At 33.6% G+C, this 23731-nt stretch overlaps 1 protein-coding gene across 2 annotated transcripts in view; it reads left to right on the forward strand.

The window, feature by feature from the left end:
* EYS (eyes shut homolog) overlaps positions 1-23731 on the forward strand; it is a 771550-nt gene that overhangs the window by 133497 nt on the left and 614322 nt on the right. For both annotated transcript variants that reach the window (XM_015859149.2, XM_032443873.1), the window contains exons 8-10: positions 8066-8170; positions 8451-8590; positions 18420-18586. In XM_015859149.2, the coding sequence (XP_015714635.2) occupies positions 8066-8170; positions 8451-8590; positions 18420-18586 (412 nt within the window). The remainder of the gene's footprint in view (positions 1-8065; positions 8171-8450; positions 8591-18419; positions 18587-23731) is intronic.

The following is a 23731-nucleotide window of genomic DNA, read 5'->3' on the forward strand; positions in this document are numbered from 1 at the left end:
TGGAAACAAATGCTGTCATTTCAAGTTTTGTCCACTATGCTTTTAGCTATTCTCACTGCTATTGCCTTTAAAGGAGAAATTATTAGTGTATGCAGATTCCAAAGACCAATCTTTGGAATTAAAATAGCGAATTGACCTAATGGAATAAAATAAAACACTTGCAAGTATTAGAGGTATTCTGAGTGAATTCTTATTTTCTGAAATAGAGGAAAAGCAGAACAGATCACTGCTTTGAAGACAATTCAGTTTTCTGCTTAAAAAAGTTTGATTGTAAGTGTCAGGGAACAAAAATAACTTGGGCAATGCAGTCTCTTCAACAGATGTCTAGAAATGTGTCCTGCTGTTTAAAATTCATTTTACAATAGGATATGCGTAAATAATATTAGTAAGGTAAAAGCCAAATTGTTTTAAGCTACAGCATGGATTTTTACAGACATCTTGTACCTAAGAAGATAATAAGTTGAATTATATGAAAACGGTGAAGCACCAGTGTTACCACTCCATCAAAAAGATAAAACTAAAATAAAAGGATGATGTTAAACAGGTCTGCCATACTTTGAGGCAGATGAACACTAGAAAACCTGGAGTGGTCTGTTTCACCATACTTTTTCAGTATGAATATTGAAATATTGAGCTTCCTGTTCTTTTGTTTTGTTTTTGTGGTGTAAACATTTATTCCCCACCCCCCACCCCCCTTGCTTTGTCAATTGCATTTTAAAAAAATGGTCTGACATTTAAACATGAAACACAGTATCAGTATTTAAGTTCTGTCTGCTTTTTAAATCGAATAAAATGCTCCCAGTGCACATCGATATTTATGTAGTGCTACAGTTTGTTTTCATTTCAGAAGACAGTGAATGCATTTGGTCTTTATGAACAAGAAATAATTTTGACAATATTCTTGTCCATTGTTAGAGTTATATATTGTGTGCTTATTTTTAAATTAAAGACGCTGTAGTTTGTTGAAAAGCATATTAATGTCTATGAATTTCTAATTACACATCAGAATAAAATGTGCTAATTGAAAATCATGCCCTTAAATTTGACATACAGGTAACTCTAACTGGTACATCTGCTCATGAACTCAGAGTATTATGTAATCTTTCTTGGGTGGTTGCAAAACAAACTACTTCAACCATTTAATTCTTGTTCTGTCAACAAGCCCTTAGCCTACCCTTTCTTATTTTCTTAAGGCACAAAACTCCTAAATTTATTCTCATGGAATGTGCAGTGCTCTGACAGATAAAAAGCCAGAAGAGATGGGCAAGATAGAGACTCAGCAATGTATATTCTTTCCTTATTTACTCCTTCCAAGTAAGGCTTAAACAAAGAATCTGGATCTCTTCTCCAGGGATAGTTTCATAAGTCTTTCAAAAAGAACAGCAGTGTGCTATTCATTCTCATTACACAGCATATAAGTCTGCTGTAAGTGACAAAGGAAACTAGGAGATAGCTTACTTTCAACACCCAGGAAGACAGCTGGAGAGACAGTATGCTTTCAAATAGCTATACATCACCCAAATATTGTCAAATCAAAAACAGGTGGGGAGTCTCCCGTTTCTGTGAATTCCATCTAAAACTTTTCAGAACAAATTGTTTGAAGTGTTTTTAAATGCTGTTGCTGTATAATAGCCACAGTGTTTTTTGTTTGTTTGTTTGTTTTTTGTTGGCTTTTCGGCTGTGCCTGTATTTAAGCTTCTCCAGTAGAGTAGCTCAAATCTTATTCAGGTAAAAAAAAAACCAAAACAAAACAAAAAAAAAACAACTATTGACAGTGCTATAAATTCACCTGTTGGCCTTAAAACATGAAAAGATGTGTAGCATATATGTAAACATAAAATCTTTAGAAACAGAAAATGTACTGGAGAACTGAACAACACTATCACATGGCCCTAGTGACAGGGTTACTTTCACAGCTGATCTTTGTAGCTCTATTTTTTTTAATTTAAAATGTACTGGTCTTATTCATTTTCTCCTTCTGAAGGAGAAAAACTCCTTCTTTCTATATAGTGGAAGTATATTAGATGAGGTTTGCAGTTATTTGCAGAATTTATCATGTGCCTAGTGGTATGTAGAAAGAATGATTAAGTAGAACTTAATCCCCTTTGCTATTCTTACAGAAAGATATGCATAACACACACACTGTATGTAAACATAAACATGCAAAATGTAAATAACCATGTTTAAACATATATGATTAGCTCTTTCTAAGACTCGATATACTACACCACCATTTGACATAGTCCGTTGTATGTCCTCAGAAGCTAGATTTATGCTGATATAAGAATGAATTATTCTAGGCTTTTTTGTTATTTCTCAGGCTTTGTGTTCAGTTTTTTCTTTAAATGAAAATAAGCAAACAAACAAAAACCCACGGAATCTCAGTTCCATTGAAGTATCTTATATAAAATTTTATGTGGCAGGCTAAAGGCATGGTTTCACCTGTTCTTGATGTTTTTTCATTTGATCTAAATGTTCTTTGTAGGCATTGCAAACCTATCTGCTTTTTTAACTTATCTACAACTAATCCACATTTTAACCTATATTCACAGTGTAGACTTGTATTCAGTAGCAACAGTTTTAATAGTTTTAATTCTTCTGTCTTCACTCTACCAATATTTTTATAAGATATTTGTTTCTGCTTTTTCTTCCGAAGACATAACTCACTTTTAAAATATGTTTAAAATATTTAACTTCCTTGGATCTTTTTGCATTCATATACCTTTCTAAGTATTTGCTACCAATTCTGTGTAAGCTGTGTACATGATTGTGTTGTTTAAGTCTAAGTAATTTATAACAATATTAAATAACATTAAAACTAACACCATTTACTGTGGAAACCCACAGATATAGACTTCCATCCTACTACACTGGCATTCATCATTACTATAGATTTATAGCCTATCTCATTAAAAATAAAAATTAAAACATAATTATTGTGTCTAAATAATTAGAGTCACAGAATCACAGAATCACAGAATGACCCAGGTTGGAAGGGACCTCAAGGATCATGTAGTTCCAACCCCCCTGCCTGGCAGGGCCACCAAACATACACCTTTACTAGATCAGGTTGCCCAGAGCCCTGTCCAACCTGGTCTTGAACACCTCCAAGGACGGGGCATCCACAACCTCCCTGGGGATTTTTATAACACTTAGAAACTCCCAGTGTGCAATTCCTCCTGAGTAATTAGGGAATAGGCATTAGAGTCAGAAACTATGTAATTGAAGTTGGCAAATTTGGTACCCACAATAACATACCATACCACAGCTGTAACAAGGACACTAGGTGATAACTGGATTGTATGCTTACTTAGGGAAACTTCAAGTAATCTGTCTTTAGAAATCATTTCTTACTGATCAATATGATCTCTGGTTACTTAAGAGCTAACTCTACAGCTCCACACAAGTAGAACAGAAAATAGGTGTTATTATACCTGGCATATATTATGAAATCAAGGGCAAACATCCTTCTGTAACACAGTCAATCTGTAATCTTGATATTTCTCTGAAAAAGAACACCATTGTCATTTTTTCATATGGGGTTTGATATATTTATCTAATTTTAGGTGGCCTCAGCTGAAAACATCTGATAAAACGAGGAACTACTCTTAGTTGTACACTATCCTGAAAGAGAAAATAGAGAAAAAAGGAAAAACATCACATTACATAATAAGTGTAATTGATATTTTTTGATGTGGACAACTGGAAACACTATTGTTGAACATGTAATTTTTTCCCTAAGAAAAAATTCTCAGCTACAAAACAGTACTTTTCAACAGTGAGACCATCATTAGCTTTGTATTTTCAGCAGCAATCAGCAAGAGTGTGTATGTTGTGCTCATAAAAATGTGCATGACTTTCCACAACATGGCTTGTCTTTCATGTCACTGTTGCTGCTGCTGAAACTGATCATCCATTTCTCTGTTGTTATCACATCCACTGTTCATTCTCCATAAACATTCAGCATTGACAAATGTCGATGAGTGCAATTTTTTCTCCATGTCGGAATTCAAATCCACAACTTTGCTTCATATGCACTTCACTGAAATTAATCCAGTTAGTATCCAGCCAGAATACTGATGCACTACTAAATGCATTTTCTCCATGTTGCTCAGGTAGGTAGGGCATCTTAATGTCTTTTGGACTCTATGAGACAGCTGGGGGAGCTTCAGGATCTAGAGAGAAGAGAAACTGAAAGGATGGAGTTGTCTATACCAGTTAGGTGGGATGCTCACTCAGGTAGTCTCATTCTTTGTGAACGGCTCTCTGTGTGGTTGTTATGAATTTCTTGATAGATCTGGTCCTAGAATCATTATATTTAACTCAAATCAGTTAGTGTTCCTGAGCAGCTAGCAGAAACCATTCCCAATAGATATTAACAAGGAAAACTTCATCATTAAAATCTATTTATGTTGTATTTTTGTTGGGCTTGCTGTCCGTAATTCCTTTCTCCCAGAAGAATGACAGTTTTTTAAAGTGTGCCCATATTAAATTCAAATTTTAAAAGCAAATTTCAATGCTAAGATTTCATTATGTACTTACAGCTCATTTTCAGAAAATAGGTTTTAAAAACATTAGCTTCCAAATACAGACTTCAAATATTTTAAATTATTTCTCACTGTCCCTACAGATTTCATAATCTAACTCCTACTCTTTGTTAAGAATTAATTTCAGAGACAGAGCTCTTCCCTTATAAAATGTTTTGCAATCTGAGACTGAAAAGCTTTGTTTCATTCTCTCTGTAAAAAAAGAACCACTTGATCAACTATGACTCAGCTAAGGAGACCTCTACTGAGCTTCTAAAAACCCTGAAGTATACATGATACTGATACCAGATGCTTAGTGAGATAACAAATAAAAATCAAGAGGTGACTTCTCCTCCCCCTCAAATACTTCCACTTTGGGATTTAATCTCTGTAGAGAATGGATGTCTGGTTTCGTCCTTGTTATTTCTTTCTTTTCAAAATATTATCACTTTCCACTCTTAACACATCTGTTTTTATTACTTTCTGCACAGACCTACTGCCCTTTATTTCCATACATTTGTTTTGTTTCCGAATTATTAAAAACAATTTCAAAAATGAAGACAGAGGGTTTTTTTTTGCATACAGTGTTTAATATTTGTTCCATCTAAGTAGCATTCAGTAAACTCTTAAAAAGGCAACTAAGAAATAAATATTGATGATTCAGTAGGTGGTACCATCCTGTCCAAGTCTTTGTGAAATCCAAAAATAGAGATGGAAGGTATTTTGGAAATAAAGTAAGCAGGACTTACGTTTAAGACCACATAGTTTAATAAAACCAGTATTCACAGCTTACTTCTATAATACTATTGTAGAAAATATATATGTGCATTCTGAAATCTCTCGCTGTTTAAGAAGGCAGTATTATTCATTACTTTTTGTAATTTTTTCTGAAACAATTCCTATGTTCTGAGACATGTAGTGGTTGACACTGAATAGTACACATCCTATGTTAAATGCCTATGGCTTACCCATGACAACTACTCAAATGTTTTGTAATTAAATATTAGGATAGAAGTAGAGATGATCAATGCTGTAACTAATTAAAAATGATATCTTTAGCAATTTTAAACTTAATAATTTAGTCTCAACAGATTGTTTAGATTCTATGTACAGTCAGTGGAGATTATTTAACTGTAATATTCTCAACATAGAAAACAGTTTCACTTGTATTTGAAATTTCTCCTTCAATGAGTTGATTTATTTGCTCCTCTTTTTGATACTTAGCTATACAGGGAGTCTAGACAATAGTTTTTTTAAAAATTAAAATTATGTGCTTTGGTCCTAAATAATTCTTTATTTTCATATTTGTGGTAACTACTAAAGAGATTCTTCATGGAGGCTATAATGCAAATCTTGAATTCTAATAAAGTTAACTAGTTTAAATTTGGTAGTTTGACTCTGTAACTTACAGACAGGCAGATGCTTTTACCATCTGCACATGTGAATTTTTAGGTCAGTTCTTTATTTCTGTTTTTTTTTTTTTTTTTTTTTTTTTTTTTTTTTTTTTTTTTTTCCTTCATTCACTTAATCCATTTTATTTGGAAAAGCACAAAAAATAATTACTATGTCTAGACTGATCTAAAAATACATTTACTATACAGTTCAAAACAATTCCTAATGAGAAAGATGAAATATTTAGAACCACTGAAATTCTAGTGGGTCCAATAAGGATTACTGTAAGTGTATTATTTAATGTCTGTCAAAATAAAAATTAAGTATAAAGTTGCTGGAATTGGAATAAATCATGCCTAATTTTAAGTGCCTACATTGTAGATATCTGTATCAAGCTTGTCACTGTGTTATCTGCAGATCCTGTAAGAAAAAAAAAATGAACATTTTTAAAGGCTTCAACCTTCTGACCTGATCTGGAAGTAATGTTTAGGATGAGATATTAGTTGCTAACAGTTAGTTTTTTTGTGACCTGTAAATACATGAATATAAAGTCTAACATTTCAGCAGGCAAATCTTAAGTGTTCGTGTATTTTTAAAGGACATGTTTTGTTTAAAGTTGTTGAGGGGAGAGGGGTAGATGATACGGAATTTGAATAAATCAAACTCTGGCTTCTAACTTCAACTGTCACCAAAACATTTGCTTTCTTATGATTCTGGTATTACCAAATTAGTAAAGTAGGTATAACTGTATCAGTTGCTTGTGTCACTGAAGGATATTTTAAAAATAAACAATACAGCAGTAAAATCCTGAACAATGTTGTTTACCTCCCTCGTTGTTCCTTGCACCTGCTGAACTTATTCCTAAAAGAAGAATAACATTCCTAATTGCACACAAAATTCTTGTTTGAGTTATATGAGTATTGCAGTTCTCAATAATTCAGCTCTCACTCACTATGCAGTGATAATTAGGCATTAACAGCTAAGTGGATTACTGTGGAGATCTCTCCTGACATCCATTTAACACTTAATCAGATCTTAATACTATAAATTATGCATTTCTCAGCAGTATTCAGATTCTAATAAATTTTATAGTGGTTTGGAGTTACTAGGTTTTCATAGCCTCACTGTGGCAGTGAAAAGTTGCAAAGTTTGCTTAAAAGATTCAGTCTTTACAAGGATTTCAGTTTTATACCAAAATAATTCTTTAACCTAGTTTGATCTGCACTAATGTTTATTCACAACTGCTTTATGAACAATTCAATTCCACCTTCATGAATAAATATGAAAATTGGATCAAAATCTTTATTGAACAGAGGCAAAGTTTACTTCCAACTTTCTTTTCCAGCGTTACCTTCCTTACCTTAAGAAAATTAATGGGAAATAACAACATATTTTCTAGGAGATAACATACCTTCCTGGATGCATTCAGTTCACTTCCCAATTAAAACTTCTATTAAATTTTTAGCCTTTCTTTTTGCCTATTCTGTCACATAAAATTGTATATTGTAACTCTTATCCTGACTCCTTTAAAAAAAAAACAAAACAAAAAAACACAAAAAACAATAACACTATTAATCACGATAGTATCAGACCTGTTTAGTTACCTTTAGTATCAGTACAAGGTGAGTAAACTGGACTTCTGTATAAAGTTTCTCAATGCATTCTAGTAACAAATATTTGAAGCATCTAATTTCCTGTTGTCTGTATTTTTAAAATTTCAAATAATGCATATATATATATATAATAAATGTTTAAGTTGTCTGGAACCTCATGCAAGGATTTAAATTGTGAAGCAATATTGCAGGAAGATTATTTAAAGCAAAGGACACTTTCTCTTTTCTCTTCTCTTCTCTTCTCTTCTCTTCTCTTCTCTTCTCTTCTCTTCTCTTCTCTTCTCTTCTCTTCTCTTCTCTTCTCTTCTCTTCTCTTCNTTCTCTTCTCTTCTCTTCTCTTCTCTTCTCTTCTCTTCTCTTCTCTTCTCTTCTCTTCTCTTCTCTTCTCTTCTCTTCTCTTCTCTTCTCTTCTCTTCCCTTTCTCTTCTCTTTCTCTTCTCTTCCCCTTTTCTGTTTTTTGTGTGTTTTTTTTTTAATAAAGTACATTAAATTCATTCTTAACCTTGGTAAGATCTTCTTCTTTTTCAAACCCAGGAAAATTCTGTGCGTTGCAAATTGATAACTGCAATTCCTTTCCATGTGAGAATGGAGGAACGTGTGTTAACTATGAAGACCACTTTAAGTGCATTTGCCCCATGGGTGAGTCAATGCAAATTTATAGAGTTTTCTGAACACAAGAAAATATTATCCAAATATCTAAGTATTTATATATATATATACATACATACACACACACACACATATATATATATATGAATGTACACAATCTTTTTACAAAAAAATCTCATGTTTTTGCTTTGTTTAGGAAATGAAACTGCCAAATTGCTTTAGTAGAGTGGTATTAACAGCTAACACTGTGAACAGACACAATGTCAATATTGTGAATGAACTGTGATTAAACATTCTCTTTGTGGTGCAGGTTTTGAAGGTGAAAGATGTGAACTGGATATTGACGTCTGCCTATTCTACAATATAAGCTGTGCCCCAGGAGCAGTGTGCATGAATAAATCTCGTGGATTTAATTACACATGTTTATCACCATGTATTGGAAACACAGAGGTAGGATAAAGTGATATATTCCCTCCAGTGTTTTTTGGGAAATCAAACAGGTTATTCTAATTGCAGTGAGCTGACATTACCCACAGCTTATCTAAACACAATGCAAATACTCATTCTCATTATATTCTTATTTTAACCTTCTTTTCCATGAAACATGTGAAAACAAAAGTGCATGACTTGACTAGTTTAACCACCTCCAGACAAACTTCACGTTCTCTGAGCTCTGCCTGTCTTATTCATTTTTGGTTTATTTATTGATGTCTCCTTTTCCTTACTTTCTGTAGAACTGAAACTTCTAAGAACTTGAGGCAAAAATTTCTTGATATGTCCTGATATGCTTAAAACTTATTAGAGAGAAGGCTGATGATGAATTGGTGCACAGAAAGAAGGACAAAAGCTGTATTTCCACAGACAAGATTAAATACGTTGATCAGACAAACAACAAAAAATTTAAAAGAAGACTAACTGTTCTGCAAGGATAGATGATGAAAGGATGAGAGATGACAGTCAGTTGATGAAAAACTCAACATGAGTTAGCCATGTACACTTGTAGCCCAGAAAAACCAGCAGTACCCTGGGTTGCATTAAGATTAGCATGACCAGCAGGTCAAGGGAGGTGATTCTACCCCTCTACTTTGTTCTCAAGAGATCCCACTTGGAGTAGCGTGTAAAGTTCTGTGGCCCCCAATGAAAGAGGAACATGGAGCTGTTGGAGAGGGTCCAGAGGAGGTCCACAAAGATGATCAGAGGGCTGGAGCCTGTGATGGGGACAGGCTAAGAGGGCTTGGGATCCTCAGCCTAGAGAAGAGAAGGCTTATGGGGAAACCTTATAGTGGCTTTCCAGAACCTGAAGGGAGCCTACAGTAAAGGTGGGGAGAGACTTTTTATAAAGATATGTAGTAACAGAATGAGGGAAAATGCTTTTAAACTGTAAGAGGGTAGATTTAGACTAGATATTAGGAGGAAATTCTTTACTGTGTGGGTGATGAGATAATGAAACAGGTTGCCCAGTGAGGTTGTGGATGCCCCCTCCCTGAAATTATTCAAGGCCAGGCTGGATGGGGCTTTGAGCAATCTGGTCAGAAGGAGGTGTCCCTACCTATAGCAGGGGGTTGGAAATAGATGATATTATGTTCCCTTCCAACACAAACCATTCTATGATTATATGATATGGAAATACAATTAGAAAGCAAAAATACAGAATTTATCAATTTTTCATTTCTTTTATTTATTTGTGTGTGTGTGTGTGCATTCTAAGAATTTTATAAATAATTGAGTTAGATGTTGATATTATTTAGGTCAAAATTTTGTCCAGTATGGATGCAGATGTATTTCAGAACTTTATTTAGTATGTCATCCTCACTTCCCTTTAGTGACCCCTTCAGTTAAGTTACTGGTTTGGATAATATTCCTAATTCCAACATATCAGGGTGGACTAAAGGCCCAGGCCCCTGAGAGATTTTGGTATGTGATAAAGTGAAACATTGTTGCTCCTTTTCATTATGATGCTTGCTTTACCAGCTATGTACAGAATGCTATATACCCCTTCCAAACAGCTGTTTAAACATGATAGCCAGTGTTTCAAAAGCTTAATCAATCATTTTATTGAAATATACTCAACATAACAATATGCGACATGGAGCAAGCAATACGTTTATGAAGAAGCAATCAACATTTATGTGACCTTGAAGTCTATGGGTGCACACTCACAAGTGACTACAGAACGTATTATTGAAATACTACTGGCTCAAATGTTTGTATTTAAATTGTTCAGCATCTGGTAAATTTTAACAGTTTCTTGATTTAGGTTGTCATACTGAGTGCAAATTTATTGTACATGGCATAACATTATAATGATATAATAATTATTATGGCTAGTTAGGATGGGAAGAGATGGTGCACCAAGGATGTTGATGAGAACTACTGAAACATTTACTGTAATACTTGCTTTAAAGCCCTCATATATTCATACAAATTTTACACAGTCTGTGTGGATTATATATATGAAAGTATCTTTCTCTTTATGTTCCCATTCTACAGGTCACTTGTTTTAGTCATAATGTCAATAATTAAGGAATTTTCTAATGGGAAAGGGAACTAAAATGAAGGAATGTTAGATCTGGTTTTTACTTGCTTTCTTCACCTATATAATATATAATATCATAGAGGTAGTATTATTCTCTTGCTTGAAAAAAATAAGTCTTTTTTCAGTTCTTTTCCATTTCCATTTGTACCTTAGATATGCTGAACTGTTTTGACTCAGTTTGTGCAGTTAGTACAGGAGATCAAAAAGAATGTTAATATTTCTCATGTTGTCTTAAAGTACAAAAGGTAAATATAAGTCACTAGGGTTCTTTTATCTTTTTATAAACATATAATGATACTAACATGAACTTTTTTTTCCTCTGGCACAACATTTAAAGTGTTTAGGTTATTTTTCTTTGAAATAAATCTGCTCAGTATGACATCAGAAAGAAAAAAGAAAATACCCCGGTCTCATTAGAATATGTCACATACCCTACCATTTTTATTGATAGGAATTTGTAGAGATTTGCTAAGAACAACGGAAATAACAAATAATTCTATTATAACATGCTAGTCCAAGATAGAGTAGGCAGTAGAACAAGCGTTACTGAGCCTTATGGCATAGCTACAGGAATAGGTTAATGCCTTAATTAAAATCTCTAAAAGAAAGAGATAGTTCCCTTTGATATTACACCAGTTTAATTCTTTCTTTTGTTATCAAAACTTATGACAACTCAGTAGAGAAACAGGCTCAGTGAGTTGTCCGATTAAATTCATCCTTGGAAAGCATACAATAGGGATAAGCTAAAAAGACATTTACTATTGAAATCATTGTCAAAGCTGGTAGCCCTATCTCAGGTTTTAGTATGACAGCCAGTTAGTGAACTGTGTGCATTTTTGATTTTCCACATGAATTTAGTTTGGTGCTCACCACAGGCTAATAGCTGTCATATCCAAATGATATTCATTCCTTCAGCAGAGGTCAGGACATTCCTGGCATTTATTGTTTGGGGTTCCACCCTCACAAAGTCTTCTATGTCAAAAACAGGCAGTGGCAGATGTTGAAAAGCTTCAGTCAGACACACAAGTGTCAGTAGATAAAAGATACAGAAATTTTGAAAAATACTGAAAAATCTACCTTGGTAAGAAAACCATCCTATCTTGCAAGAGGAATAATCAATGCCATAATTTTAAAGTGATTTCAGCATGAGCACTTCATTAGCTACTGAATGTGAAATTTTTTCATTCACATTTAATGACCTGAACTACTGATTGAGTACCTGGGGAAAGGACCAGTTCACACCTGGGAGCACAGGTGAAGGCAATTCAGCTGTGCGACTAGAAGCCTGGCTCCGCCTCTCTTAGATGCTATTTAAGGCCTGACTGCCACCATGGTAGGATCTCTGGTTGGAAGTCTGTCCTTAGTGAAATTTTCCCCTGTGAGCCTAGATCTCGGATACTTGTGGGCAGTCCTTTTTTCTTCCCTTCTAGCACCTTTCTATTACATTTGTTCCTCTGCCATTACAACTCTTATATCACCTTTACATCATATTGATCTTTCTGAATGCTCCACATATCTTTTCCAATCTTGGTGATTCTGTGATTCTAAAATTCTATGAAAAGGGGAAAATGTTACTATTTCAGCATTTTTCACCCCTTCTCTGAAATAAGTTTTAACTGAGGTAGGATGCTGATGCAATATTGTAGGCCTGTTCTGTTCTGCTATTGTACTTTGCACACACAGGTGCAGTAGATACTGAAAAGAAAACCTCATGTTCCTAACAAAGGTTTCTTCTAACAGAGAGATAAACAGTTTTTACTGAAGGGCATGACTCCTCACTGAGCACACTTCAGGTGTTTTTCTCTCTCTCTCTCTCTGTTTTTTGTTTTTTTTTGTTTTTTTGTGTTTTTTTGTTTTTTTTGGGGTTTTTTGGGGTTGTTTTTTGGGGTTGTTTTTTGGGGTTGTTTTTTGGGGTTGTTTTTTGGGGTTGTTTTTTGGGGTTGTTTTTTGGGTTTTTTGGGTTTTTTTGGGGTTTTTTTGGGGTTTTTTGGGTTTTTTGGGTTTTTTTGGGTTTTTTTGGTTTTTTTTGGGTTTTTTTGGTTTTTTTGTGTTTTTGTGTTTTTGTATTTTTGTGGTTTTTTTGTTTTTTTGGTTTTTTTGTGTTTTTTTGTTTTTTTTTGTTTTTTTTGTTTTTTTTGTTTTTTTTGTTTTTTTTTGTTTTTTTGTTTTTTTTGGGGTTTTTTTGTTTTTTTGTTTTTTTGTTTTTTTGTTTTTTGTGGTTTGTTTTTGTTTTGGTTTTGTTTGCTTTTGGTTTTGTTTGCTTTTGGTTTTGTTTGCTTTTGGTTTTGTTTGCTTTTGGTTTTGTTTGCTTTTGGTTTTGTTTGCTTTTGGTTTTGTTTGGTTTTGGTTTTGTTTGGTTTTGGTTTTGTTTGGTTTTGGTTTTGTTTGTTTTTGGTTTTGTTTGTTTTTGGTTTTGTTTGTTTTTGGTTTTGTTTGTTTTTGGTTTTGTTTGTTTTTGGTTTTGTTTGTTTTAGACTAGATCCATACTGGTCCCATGGCCTGAATTATTGTCTGGAAAATGTTAGGCATGTTCCCAAAATGCATCTTTTTCAAAGTATTTTTCTCTTTTTGTGAGCTAAACGATCACAAACTACCCTTTTTATTTGCAGTTAGAGTTATATTTCCCAACTTCTGAATAATGTCTATGTGCTCAATACAAGCTTTGTGGCTTAGAGGAACTCCAACTTTTGTATTTGTCATGGTCCTGATATTGGCATGCTCTTCAAGTTTGTGCAAAATCTGAGGCACAATTTCCTCATCTGTAAAAGTAAAGCAATTGTTTATTATGCAGTGATGATATAAATAAAATATGGATACTTGTGTTTCTTTCTTTTTCCCTTGATACATTTAACAGTTGTTTCTATTAATATTTTTTGTTCTTCTACCACAGCAATTTACATTCCTAAAAGATGAGTTATCTTAGACAGTTTCACTGAATAAAACTTCAAGCTGATTTGTGAAATCACTGAAGTGGGTAATATTTTATAGAAGTCTAAATACAAAGATTTAGGATTCATGTGATATTGGAAATAAGGCCACTGCAATTTGAGTAGCTTTTAAATTTAATTAAAAGCAAAACAAAAACAAACAAACAAAAAACACTGAGTTAAAGACTTCATACTTTGTCCTTTAAGTTATTTTTTTCCAGTATTCAGTAGTTGGACAAACAAATGTGCTTGCTTTTAGTAGTCATTACAGTGTAACATAAGTATGAAGTGTTTATTTTTGAATTACAAAGTGAAGGAGGAAAGAAACATGCAAAAAATATTCAAATGTTCTAAATTGTCACTAGGATTTTTGTTATTAACCTTGAAATTGTGCCTACAAATAATTTTCTCCTCAGAAAAAAACTGTTGCTAAAGATGCATGTGACAAGAAAAACATAGCTTTAGTTTTGGATAAGATGTTAACTTCGTGTTTCTGACACATTGCATATACTGTTCTATTTGTGCAGGTTTTTTGTTTGTTTTTTTTTCTTTTTTTGTTTTGTTTGTTTGTTTGTTTTCCCCAAACTTTTAGTTTATGTCTACAGAAAGGATTTAGGGTCTTAGACCTTGGTGGCTTATTCAAATCATGCTTTGTTGGTTTAAGGTAAGTTTTTGAACGTTCTAAAAAGAGAACATACGGAATTGCTTAATGGAATTTTTTGGTTTTTTGTTTCTTTTTAGGAGTTTTTATCAGAAAAATTTGGAAGAGGCTGTTTGTGAATCACTAGCTGTTTATCTTTGAGAACTTGAGAGTTAAAACAGGAGAAGTAGGAAAGAGCAGACAGTGCTCATTCTTATACATTCATATACATAAATATATTCAGAAATATTTTTTACTTATTTACTGGATGCTAATTATGAACAAAATATTTAATTTTCAAAAACTAAAATGAAGTTTAAGAAGGACAGAAATGTAAGAAGTGAATTTGAGATAATTTGTGTTAAATCTATAAGAAGTTGAATTAAGCAGAGTGCTTCCTTCCTTCTAGTTATATTTTTCCTTTTCTGTTTTTCATATTTTGTGGAGGATCTTTTTTAGCAAATATATCTTGAAAATTAAACATGTACATTTTGGTAAGTTTTTTGTTTATTGTTTGGTTTTAAGGAAATCATTTTATCCACGTAATGTATCATTAGTCTAGGAAAGAACACAGGGCTGATGAATCACAATTACTCTTTGAGAAAAATATGAATATCTGTGTGCACTTGCATTTGCAGTACAAGTATCTAAAGACTGCAATAGCGATATGCCTGAAATGTAGTTAAAAAACAATAATAAAAATCAATTTCATTTAAATAAACTGCAGGGAGTATGCTGGGAGAACTGTTAGGAAATAATTATTGCACTGGGATGAGTTTCTTCAAATTCACTGTATTGTCTCTAACAGTGGACAGTAAGTATTACATGGAGAATACGCAGCCATACAAGTAGGGCTACTTGCCTTACTGTAAAGGTAAAATAATAAGAAAGAATAAAATGTACAAAAATACGATTGTTTACAGCACAAGCATTATCATCAGAAATGCAATGATGAGGCAGACCACCACAGCTTTTTTTTTTTTTTTTTTTTAATCATCTCTTAAACAGTGCTTAATTATAGATCTGTACTTAATTATAGCTATGAAGAAAGTTGATTTTGGAGGTAAAAATTATTGATTAGAGTATACCATTATTTCTGAAAGTTTTATTGTTTTTTTTTTGTTGTTTTGTTTTTAATTTGAAGTATTTACTCTACAAGATGTGACAAATTTGCTGATAAAAATCAGGAAAAATATAATTTGCAGACTTTGATTTCACTATTAGATTAATTTAGCATTAATTTATCTTAAAATCCTTTATTATCTTAACAGAAAGTATTCAGTATTTAAACAGATAGGAAATTAACTTTTTTCCGATAAGATAAAAAGCTTTCAGATAGAGAAAACTTACAATTAGATTTGATGCTAAAATATATTTTATAGGTTTAATTCAAATTTAAAGCTACTTTCAGTTGTACTAAAATCTTAAAGAGCAGCATCTTCACAATATAAACTATTAAACAACATTAAATTAAGTGAATGTTGTGGCAATATTGAAATATAACTTTTGTCTTAATTTTCTAAGGCTTTTCTAAATTATGTCATGTAATCATAGAATGACCTGGGTTGAAAAGGGCCATAATGATCATTGAGTTTCAATCTCCTTGCTATGTGAAAGGTTGCCAACCACCAGACCAGGCTGCCCAGAGCCACATCCAGCCTGGCCTTGAGTGCCTCCAAGGATGGAGCATCCACAGCCTCCTTGGGCAACCTGTTCCAGTACATCACCACTGTCTGAATGAAAAACTTCCTCCTAATATCTAAGCAAACCCTCCCTGTATTAGTTTAAAACCCTTTTTTCTATCACCAGCCGTCCTTGTAAACAGATGTCCCCCCTCCTGTTAATTTGCTCCTCTTTCAGGTACTGGAAGGCCATGATGAGGCCTCACCAGAGCCTTCTCTTTTTCAACCTAAACTAGCCCAGTTCCCTCAATGTTTTTTTCATAGGGGAGGTGCTCCAGCCCTCTGATCATCTTAGTGGCTCTCCTCTGGACCTATTCCAAGAGCTCAGCATCTTTCTTGTTCTGGAGGCCCCAGGCCTGTACACACTACTACATGTTTGTGTTAAAATATATGTTAATATACGGCCTACTTAATGAAGAATTTAATGAAGTACTTAATGAAGAAAATATTAAAGATTTAAAAACACTGTCAGTGTTAACAACATTTGTACTAACAATTATTTGACTCTTTACCTTCTTATAAGTCCATACTGCAATCCCTGCAATCCTTTTATCTGAGTTCCCAATTACTTTCAGTTAATTTACAAGATCATGTAGAAGAAAAAGAAAAAGAAAAAGAAAAAGAAAAAGAAAAAGAAAAAGAAAAAGAAACTGGTAGAAAGATCTAAACATTAAATCAGTGGGAGCTGAATGTACTTACCCCAGAGTTATTTTTTCACAGGTGGTGAAATTAAATATTGTTATCCTAAAGTAAAGATTGTTATCCTTGACCAAGTAACATTCAAACATCAATGAGTGGAACAGGAAGTTAGAAGACTATTTGGTGTTTAAAATTGTTACTTTTTCTTGCATTGAATTTTATTTGGGTTTATTTATTTATTTATTTTTAATTTTGATAAAATAGTAAGGCTCAGCATTTTTATTGAAGCAGAAGTGCTTATTTAAAAAATTAAGGAGATCAATCAAAAAAGAGAATACTTCTATGACTGTACAAACATTTCTTTGCATTTATATGGAGTGCTCCTCTTCAAGTAGTTGTCCAATTGAAAAAGAATTCCAATTTATGTCTAAAATTCAGTACTGAGAGAACAGTAAAAATCTCTCAATTTTCAGGTCAATTTAAAACTTAATCAAAGACAAATGAATTTTACAGGATTTCTGGCAAGAAATGTTATTATTACAAATCTTAATGGCATTTTAAAGAGATTCAGACTCAATCAAACTGAAGTACTAGCACATTAACTCATCTTCTAGACACCATTTTCTTTAGAAACCAATTGATTAGAAAGAGAGGTCTTAATTGCTTTGAAAGGAAAATGTAGTTATCCATTTTTACTCCTGCAAATTTTCCATGGAAATGAAGCTACACCTCAAATGTAAAATAAAGAAAGGACTGTTCATTCCTGCTTTGAAGTTTCTGTAATATTTGGAGAGTCCAGTGAGCACTGTTTTTCTTAGTAATGTTAGGAGTAAAAAAAAAAAAAAAAAAAAAAAAAAAAAAAAAACCCAAAAAAAACAACTGAGTTTTTTCCCAACCTAGGTTTATTACTTTTTCATTATAAGCATACTGAAGGAGAACATCAAGGGATATCAATACTATGATGTATTATATGGATGTGTTCAAAGGAGGGTTACAAAAATGGGTGAGGGTGGACAAGGCATACGAGGAGCAGCTGAGGACCCTGAGTGTCCTAGAGCCCATAGAGAGGAACCTCATCGCAGCTGCACCACTAAGCTCTGCTCTCTGCGACAGATACATGGCCTGAGCGGAGAGCATGGACCTGTGTCAGGGGAGGGGCAGCTGGGGGCTGGGGACAGGGTCTGCACATACTGGGCATGGAACAGGGAGCCCAGAGCCATGGGCATGGCCCCTATCTGCCAGAGTTCAAGGAGCATTTGGACAACACTCTCAGATATCAGGTTAGTGGTGGCTTTTTTTGGTTCCTCTTATGCGAAGCCAAGACCTGGAATCAGCAATCCTTGATGGAGTCTCCTTTTCAACACAGGACATTCTGTGATATATCAATACCTATAAATATGTTTAAATAAACAGGTTCAAGGTTGTGAATCAGAATCATTATGACAATGATTTGATCTGTTTTTTCTTGATAACCACAAATTAAACTAAATTACATCTGTGTTTTAAATGCAGGAACAGCTGCAGGTTATTTCACTATCACCTCTCATAAAATGTTTACGTTCTAGAGTGAATTAGGGTAAATGTCATTGTTAAATTGAGCCATAAGTGGGTGTTTCCAATTAAATAATTGATACATTGATTTAGTAACATTCAGTATGTCATGTTCTTAAAAACTTGAATGTGCTGTGATAGCATAATTTTTAACAAATGATAAGATATTAAATAACATTTTTGTAACAATTGGTTATTCAGTTAAGCTCTTTTGAGAAACAAGAGTCAAAAACAGAAACAAATCAACAACAGACAGCACCTAGACAAAAGCCTCTTCATATGTTCTTGTAATTCTTATGTTCAGGTGTGTGCAAATGGAGGTAACTGTTTCTATGATGAAGACAACCAAAAATATCACTGTGTTTGTGCTCTTGGGTGGACAGGACAAACATGCCTGGAGAACATTAATGACTGTGGGATAAATCAGTGCCAACATGGAGCCACATGTGAAGATGAAGTGAATAAATACAGGTACTAATGTGATGTCAGACGTTTATTAAGCATGCTTATTGAATAAGACAGTTTTGTCTGAACTATTATAAAAGAAAGCCTTGCAAATATTTATATCTCTGGACAAAGAAAATAAACCAGCTGTGCAAAATCTCAACAAATAAATAAATAAACCATGCACTTTAGCAAATGGTCAACACTTTTAGGAGCCTGAGTGTGACATGGAATAATTTTCCTTATGAAATCTGAACGATACTTTTCAAGTAAATGGTTGAAATGTTATTTGTGGGTTTTGTGCGTGTTATTTTGTTTTTTTTGTGCGTGTTTATTGGTAAAACTGAAATTTGCACTTTCCTCTGTGATATGTAGATATTTGAATGTAAGACTGCAACATAAAGTGTGTGATTGATAAATCTGCAATTTTCCAGTCTATTTCAAAAAAGTGACAAAAATCTTATTAGAAGAACAATCTTAAAAATCTGCTGGTATTTATCATGAAATGAGTAGGACTGAATACGTGTGGTAGAAAACGAAGTTGTGAATTTGACTCCTAAATCCATATTCAAGGTACTGACAGAAAGCTTTTGATTTTTACATTTTCAAACTTTGAAAGGTAAATGGTGCTAACTGATTAATCTGTTTATTTAAGGAGCAAACGACATCACAAAGATTCAAATCCCAAATGTGTTAGCTGATAGTTTTATTATCATAAAACATGACTCCACAGAAAAACAGTGAGGTATTTTGAAAAGAGAGTGAGTTAAATGTTTACAGTGTAATATGTTCTCTGTGGACAGAAGACTGTCACTTCTGAATGACAGTGAAGAATTTAATTAATTCATTTATTTATTTATTAAGAGAAGTGAGCTTCCTTGAAAATGATAGTATTTTCCAAGTGTTGCTTATTTTCAGGAATGAACTGGTTGTAATTACAAGAGGAAAAATGTTGAATGCAACTTCTGCAATCACTCAACTTTTTGAAAGGTTCTTGAAATTTGCATTTCTATTTTAAAATTTATTTCAGTTTTGATAAAACAGATATCAAGAGCTGTACTGGATGCAAAGTAGTCATAGGAAGATGCAAGAAGCTGTCATCAGAACATATGGTGAATTAGAAGTATAAGTATTATTAACAGCTCTACTGAGATCCATTTTTCAAACTATTACAGCCATTCAAAACATCACTCTAATCTCCTTCACTCATTATAAGCATTTTTAATTGTTTGTTGTCAAAATGGTATATATTAATTTTTTAATTTAGAGAATTAGCATAAAATTTGAGACTTTTCTACTAGTTTTAGGAATCAGAATTTCTAAGTTAATTTTTAAATGGTCATCCTATTCTTTCAGTGATGTTTTTTTATAGCATTGCTAAGACAAGAAAATCATGAAGAGTATTCAGCTATGTTTCTACAATGTTCTTCTCTCCCTTTTGAACTGTTGATGTCTGCAAAGCAAGCTATTACATTTTTACCAGTTGAAAAAGTGTATTTAATTGTCTATAATTTTTCTAACTTTCTGTTGACTCTTTCTCCTCTCAGTTTTAAAACTTTAGAAATTTTAAAACAGTAATGACATAGATTCTCTTCTTATATTGAATGCGAGTTCACTGCAGGGAACTGCTCTGGATGAAGGAGAGGTACTAGGTTTCAAGCCTTACAACTGTGATACAGATAGAAAGCAACAATAGATAATAGGAGCAACATTATAAGAATAACATCTTGGAATAAAGTCTCCTTTGTTTTAGGTAGCTTTCTCTTAGAACTAAACTGGCTGCAATCAGATTTCCTCAGAGCCTTTTATTAATCCAAATTAATTACTGCACTACCAGCTGAGACTGTACTGTTTGGGATATCATAACTAAATCAAAGTGTATTTCAAGTAATATATCCCCCCCCCCCCCAAATAAATAAATAAATAAATAAATAAAATACTGTTTTGTATTGATTTAACTGTAGATACGATGAAAGTGGCAGATTCCATGCAATAGGCCAACTTCATCCACACACCAAAGATTATCTTGACAACCACTAGGAGCTGGAATCAAAACAGCAGTCAATATCAATAGAGTGATGGTATGTACATTAATCACTGAAGAAAATGTTCAAGACGCAGCCCACAGTGGATAAAGCGATGTGATAGGTAAAGGAAATCCTTTTGGGTTTCCTGGAACCTGGACAAGCTAGCAATTCTGACTAGTACATTGCAACACTGACTAAGCTGAAGGCTCAAACTTCCAGAGTCAGACCAGAGAAGAAAACAACCTTTCTCTTGTAATATGATAATGCCATGTCCCATACCAGTGTGAAGGCTGTGGAGCACACTGCCAGTCTTGGCTGGACTGTCCTACAACACCCACCATATAGACTGGATTTGTCACCTGACTTCCATCTGTTAAGGCCAATGAAAGATGAAGTACATGGAGAACATTCTCCTAGCAGAGATGCCCTCACAGCAGCTGTGAAACAGTGGGTCCCCTCCATTAGTGCAGATTTTTATGAGGCTCTTGTTCATCACAGATGAAGGTTCATAGTTAGTATTGGTGACTATACTAAAAGTTAGTGTTTTGTAGCTGAGAATTTGCTCTACCAAATAGTGCTTTTTGTATCTGTTTCCATGGAAATAAATAGAAGGCATTACTTTTTGAGAGACCTCATACATTTTGTGTTTTATAGACAGTAACTAGATCTTGTGGTTATCTTAAATAATATATACAAAGGCTGTTCCATAAATAATGCCTCCTATTTTGTTGCATTTGCTCAGAACTTTAGTAGCAAATATTGTTGGTTTGGCAGTAGATATAGCTGAAAATTTGCTCTATCAAATAGTGTTATTATCCTTCTTGTACTTGTTGAAGGTTCCTTGGGAATAAACAGGAGTTATTACTTTCAGAACTACCTACATACTTGTATGTACTTCCAACTTTACTGTAGGTATGTATATGAGGATGTTTACAAAAAGCCAGAGTGGCAGTAAATAACTTCACAGTCCACTTATGAATGTATGTGCAGTTCCTTTTTCAACTGTAAAACAAAAGGATTAACACTAAATAAATTTAGTTAATCTGCTGTGCTCGTCTTAAATGTGCTTTCAAAAGCAACATAGAAAATACTCTGATCAGTTAGCAAAGATCAGTATAAATGCTATTTATCTCCAGTCTGGTCTTTGGCTTTTCTCACGTATTTTAAAGATTCATTAGCTGGCCACAGTTTACTCAGTGGCCAAGGTTCTGCATCTTTCTATGCAAGCAGACTGAAAGTGTGCTGTGACAGCTGCTGTGCCTGGACTCACAAGAATGAACCTACCTACATAGCTGCTGTTCTAGACTTTTATCTTATTGGTATTGGTAGGAAAACATTACAGCTACACTGTAACTGTCCACATTCCAACGGCATGTTACACCTTAGACTAAATTCCATTCCTGAATTATCTGAGTCTGTCCTTTACATTTATTTCATGGATGTGTAAAATTGATGTGCAGTGCTAATAAGGTTTAGGCAGTAAGGTATCAGTATCCAGCAAACAACACAGAATGTGTAGGAGTAAAGCAATCCACTCATAACAGAACAAAACGTCTTTCTGCAACAGTAGTCTATTATATAGTCCACTATTTTGAGCCACTGCCACAGTTCTGCTCGTAATTAACCATATAAATCAGTTGCTGAGTTTCGTATGACAGGATGATCCTGATTTAAAATGATTTTCTAACCTAGCATTAAACTGTGGAGGGGTGGGGGGGAAGCCAGCTACTGTATGTGCAGGATATCAGTGATAGCTAAACTTTGCAAACTTCTCACACTGAGGGCACATGAGGATTTTAAGGTTTTGCTTTTCTTTAGCAAAAAATGTAAAATAAAATGTCTAAACACCCGAGAGCTTGATTTATCAAGAGATTTATCAAGAGATGACACAGATTAAATCCAAAAGTATCTGGTTATAATTTCACCTAGAAAACCAGGAAATTTTAGACTCAGTTATTTTATATGTGTTCAGGCACTGGAGAATTAAAAAGAATCTGATATCATTGTTGATAGCACAGAGTAGGAAACATGAAACTGAAATTAGAAGATCCTTCACTAGTTCTGTTTCTGTGTAACTCTTTTGTGATCTTGAAGATGAGCTACACTAGTAGTAAGAACAGGGAAATTAAAGAAAATTCCTTCTCTTTATCTTTTCCAGAAGATCCGTAGGTTTAGTACTCTTTTCATTATTATGGTGAGCTACATTTTCAAAGACTGATCGCATGCACAGAAATAGTTACTAAAAAATGGCTATTGTGTCCATAGCTAACTAAGAAAATAGTGGTGAACTACATACTTTCCATGCCAAAGTTTTACTATTGGTTTAAGATAGAAACAGTGCAGCTAGAGAGCTAAAGGTAACTAAACTTCTCTTGCCTTGCATGTTCGTGCACAATGAGAATAACAGTCTATGAAAATCAACATTTTAACAACTATGGGAGCTATATTCCTTCTGAAAGGAACAGAATTATCTGGAGCCCTCAAGAAGAAAGAAAAAAAGATAGATCTATCCTTTGCTAAGGATTGGCTAGGGCTGGAATGGAAAATACAGTAGGTGCACCTACTTGAGTAGGTACTGCAGTGCAGAAACAAGGGATCTATAAAGCAAAAGTGGTTTTCTGAAGAATTCTTAATCTCACTGGATTTACAACAAGCAATCTCTAGTTTGGCCCGTGAGCTAAAGTCTTTTGGGAGCTATTCATTTTATACATAAGGGTTTTTTCCTCCTCTTTTTTTCTTCAAAATTACTTTGTTATAACAGATAGAGATCCCATGGCATCTAGTTTGTAAACAGATGAAGTTTTTTTGCTCTTTCAAATTCTATCTTGCCAAGAAGAGTTGCAAGTGAAATTAGAGTTTAACTGAACAGAGAAAAAAGTGCACAAAGTGTACCACTTTATGTTTGTAACTTCTTTAGTCCAAAAGTTATACTGCCAAAAATTTCTGAAAAAATGACATTAAAATTCCCATCATTCTGTCTTTTCCATATTCATAGTCTTACACAGGGTCCTTTTTCCTAGTAAATTAAAATTATCCTCTTGGAAATGTGATGGGAGAATACAAATACTGAAATGGACATTTCCAGAATTCTAATATAAAAACAGAGGAACAGCAAGCAAATGAAGGAAATGAAGGGAAAAAAAAA

The sequence above is a fragment of the Coturnix japonica genome, chromosome 3, assembly GCF_001577835.2.
Source record: "Coturnix japonica isolate 7356 chromosome 3, Coturnix japonica 2.1, whole genome shotgun sequence".
Lineage (NCBI taxonomy): Eukaryota > Metazoa > Chordata > Aves > Galliformes > Phasianidae > Coturnix > Coturnix japonica.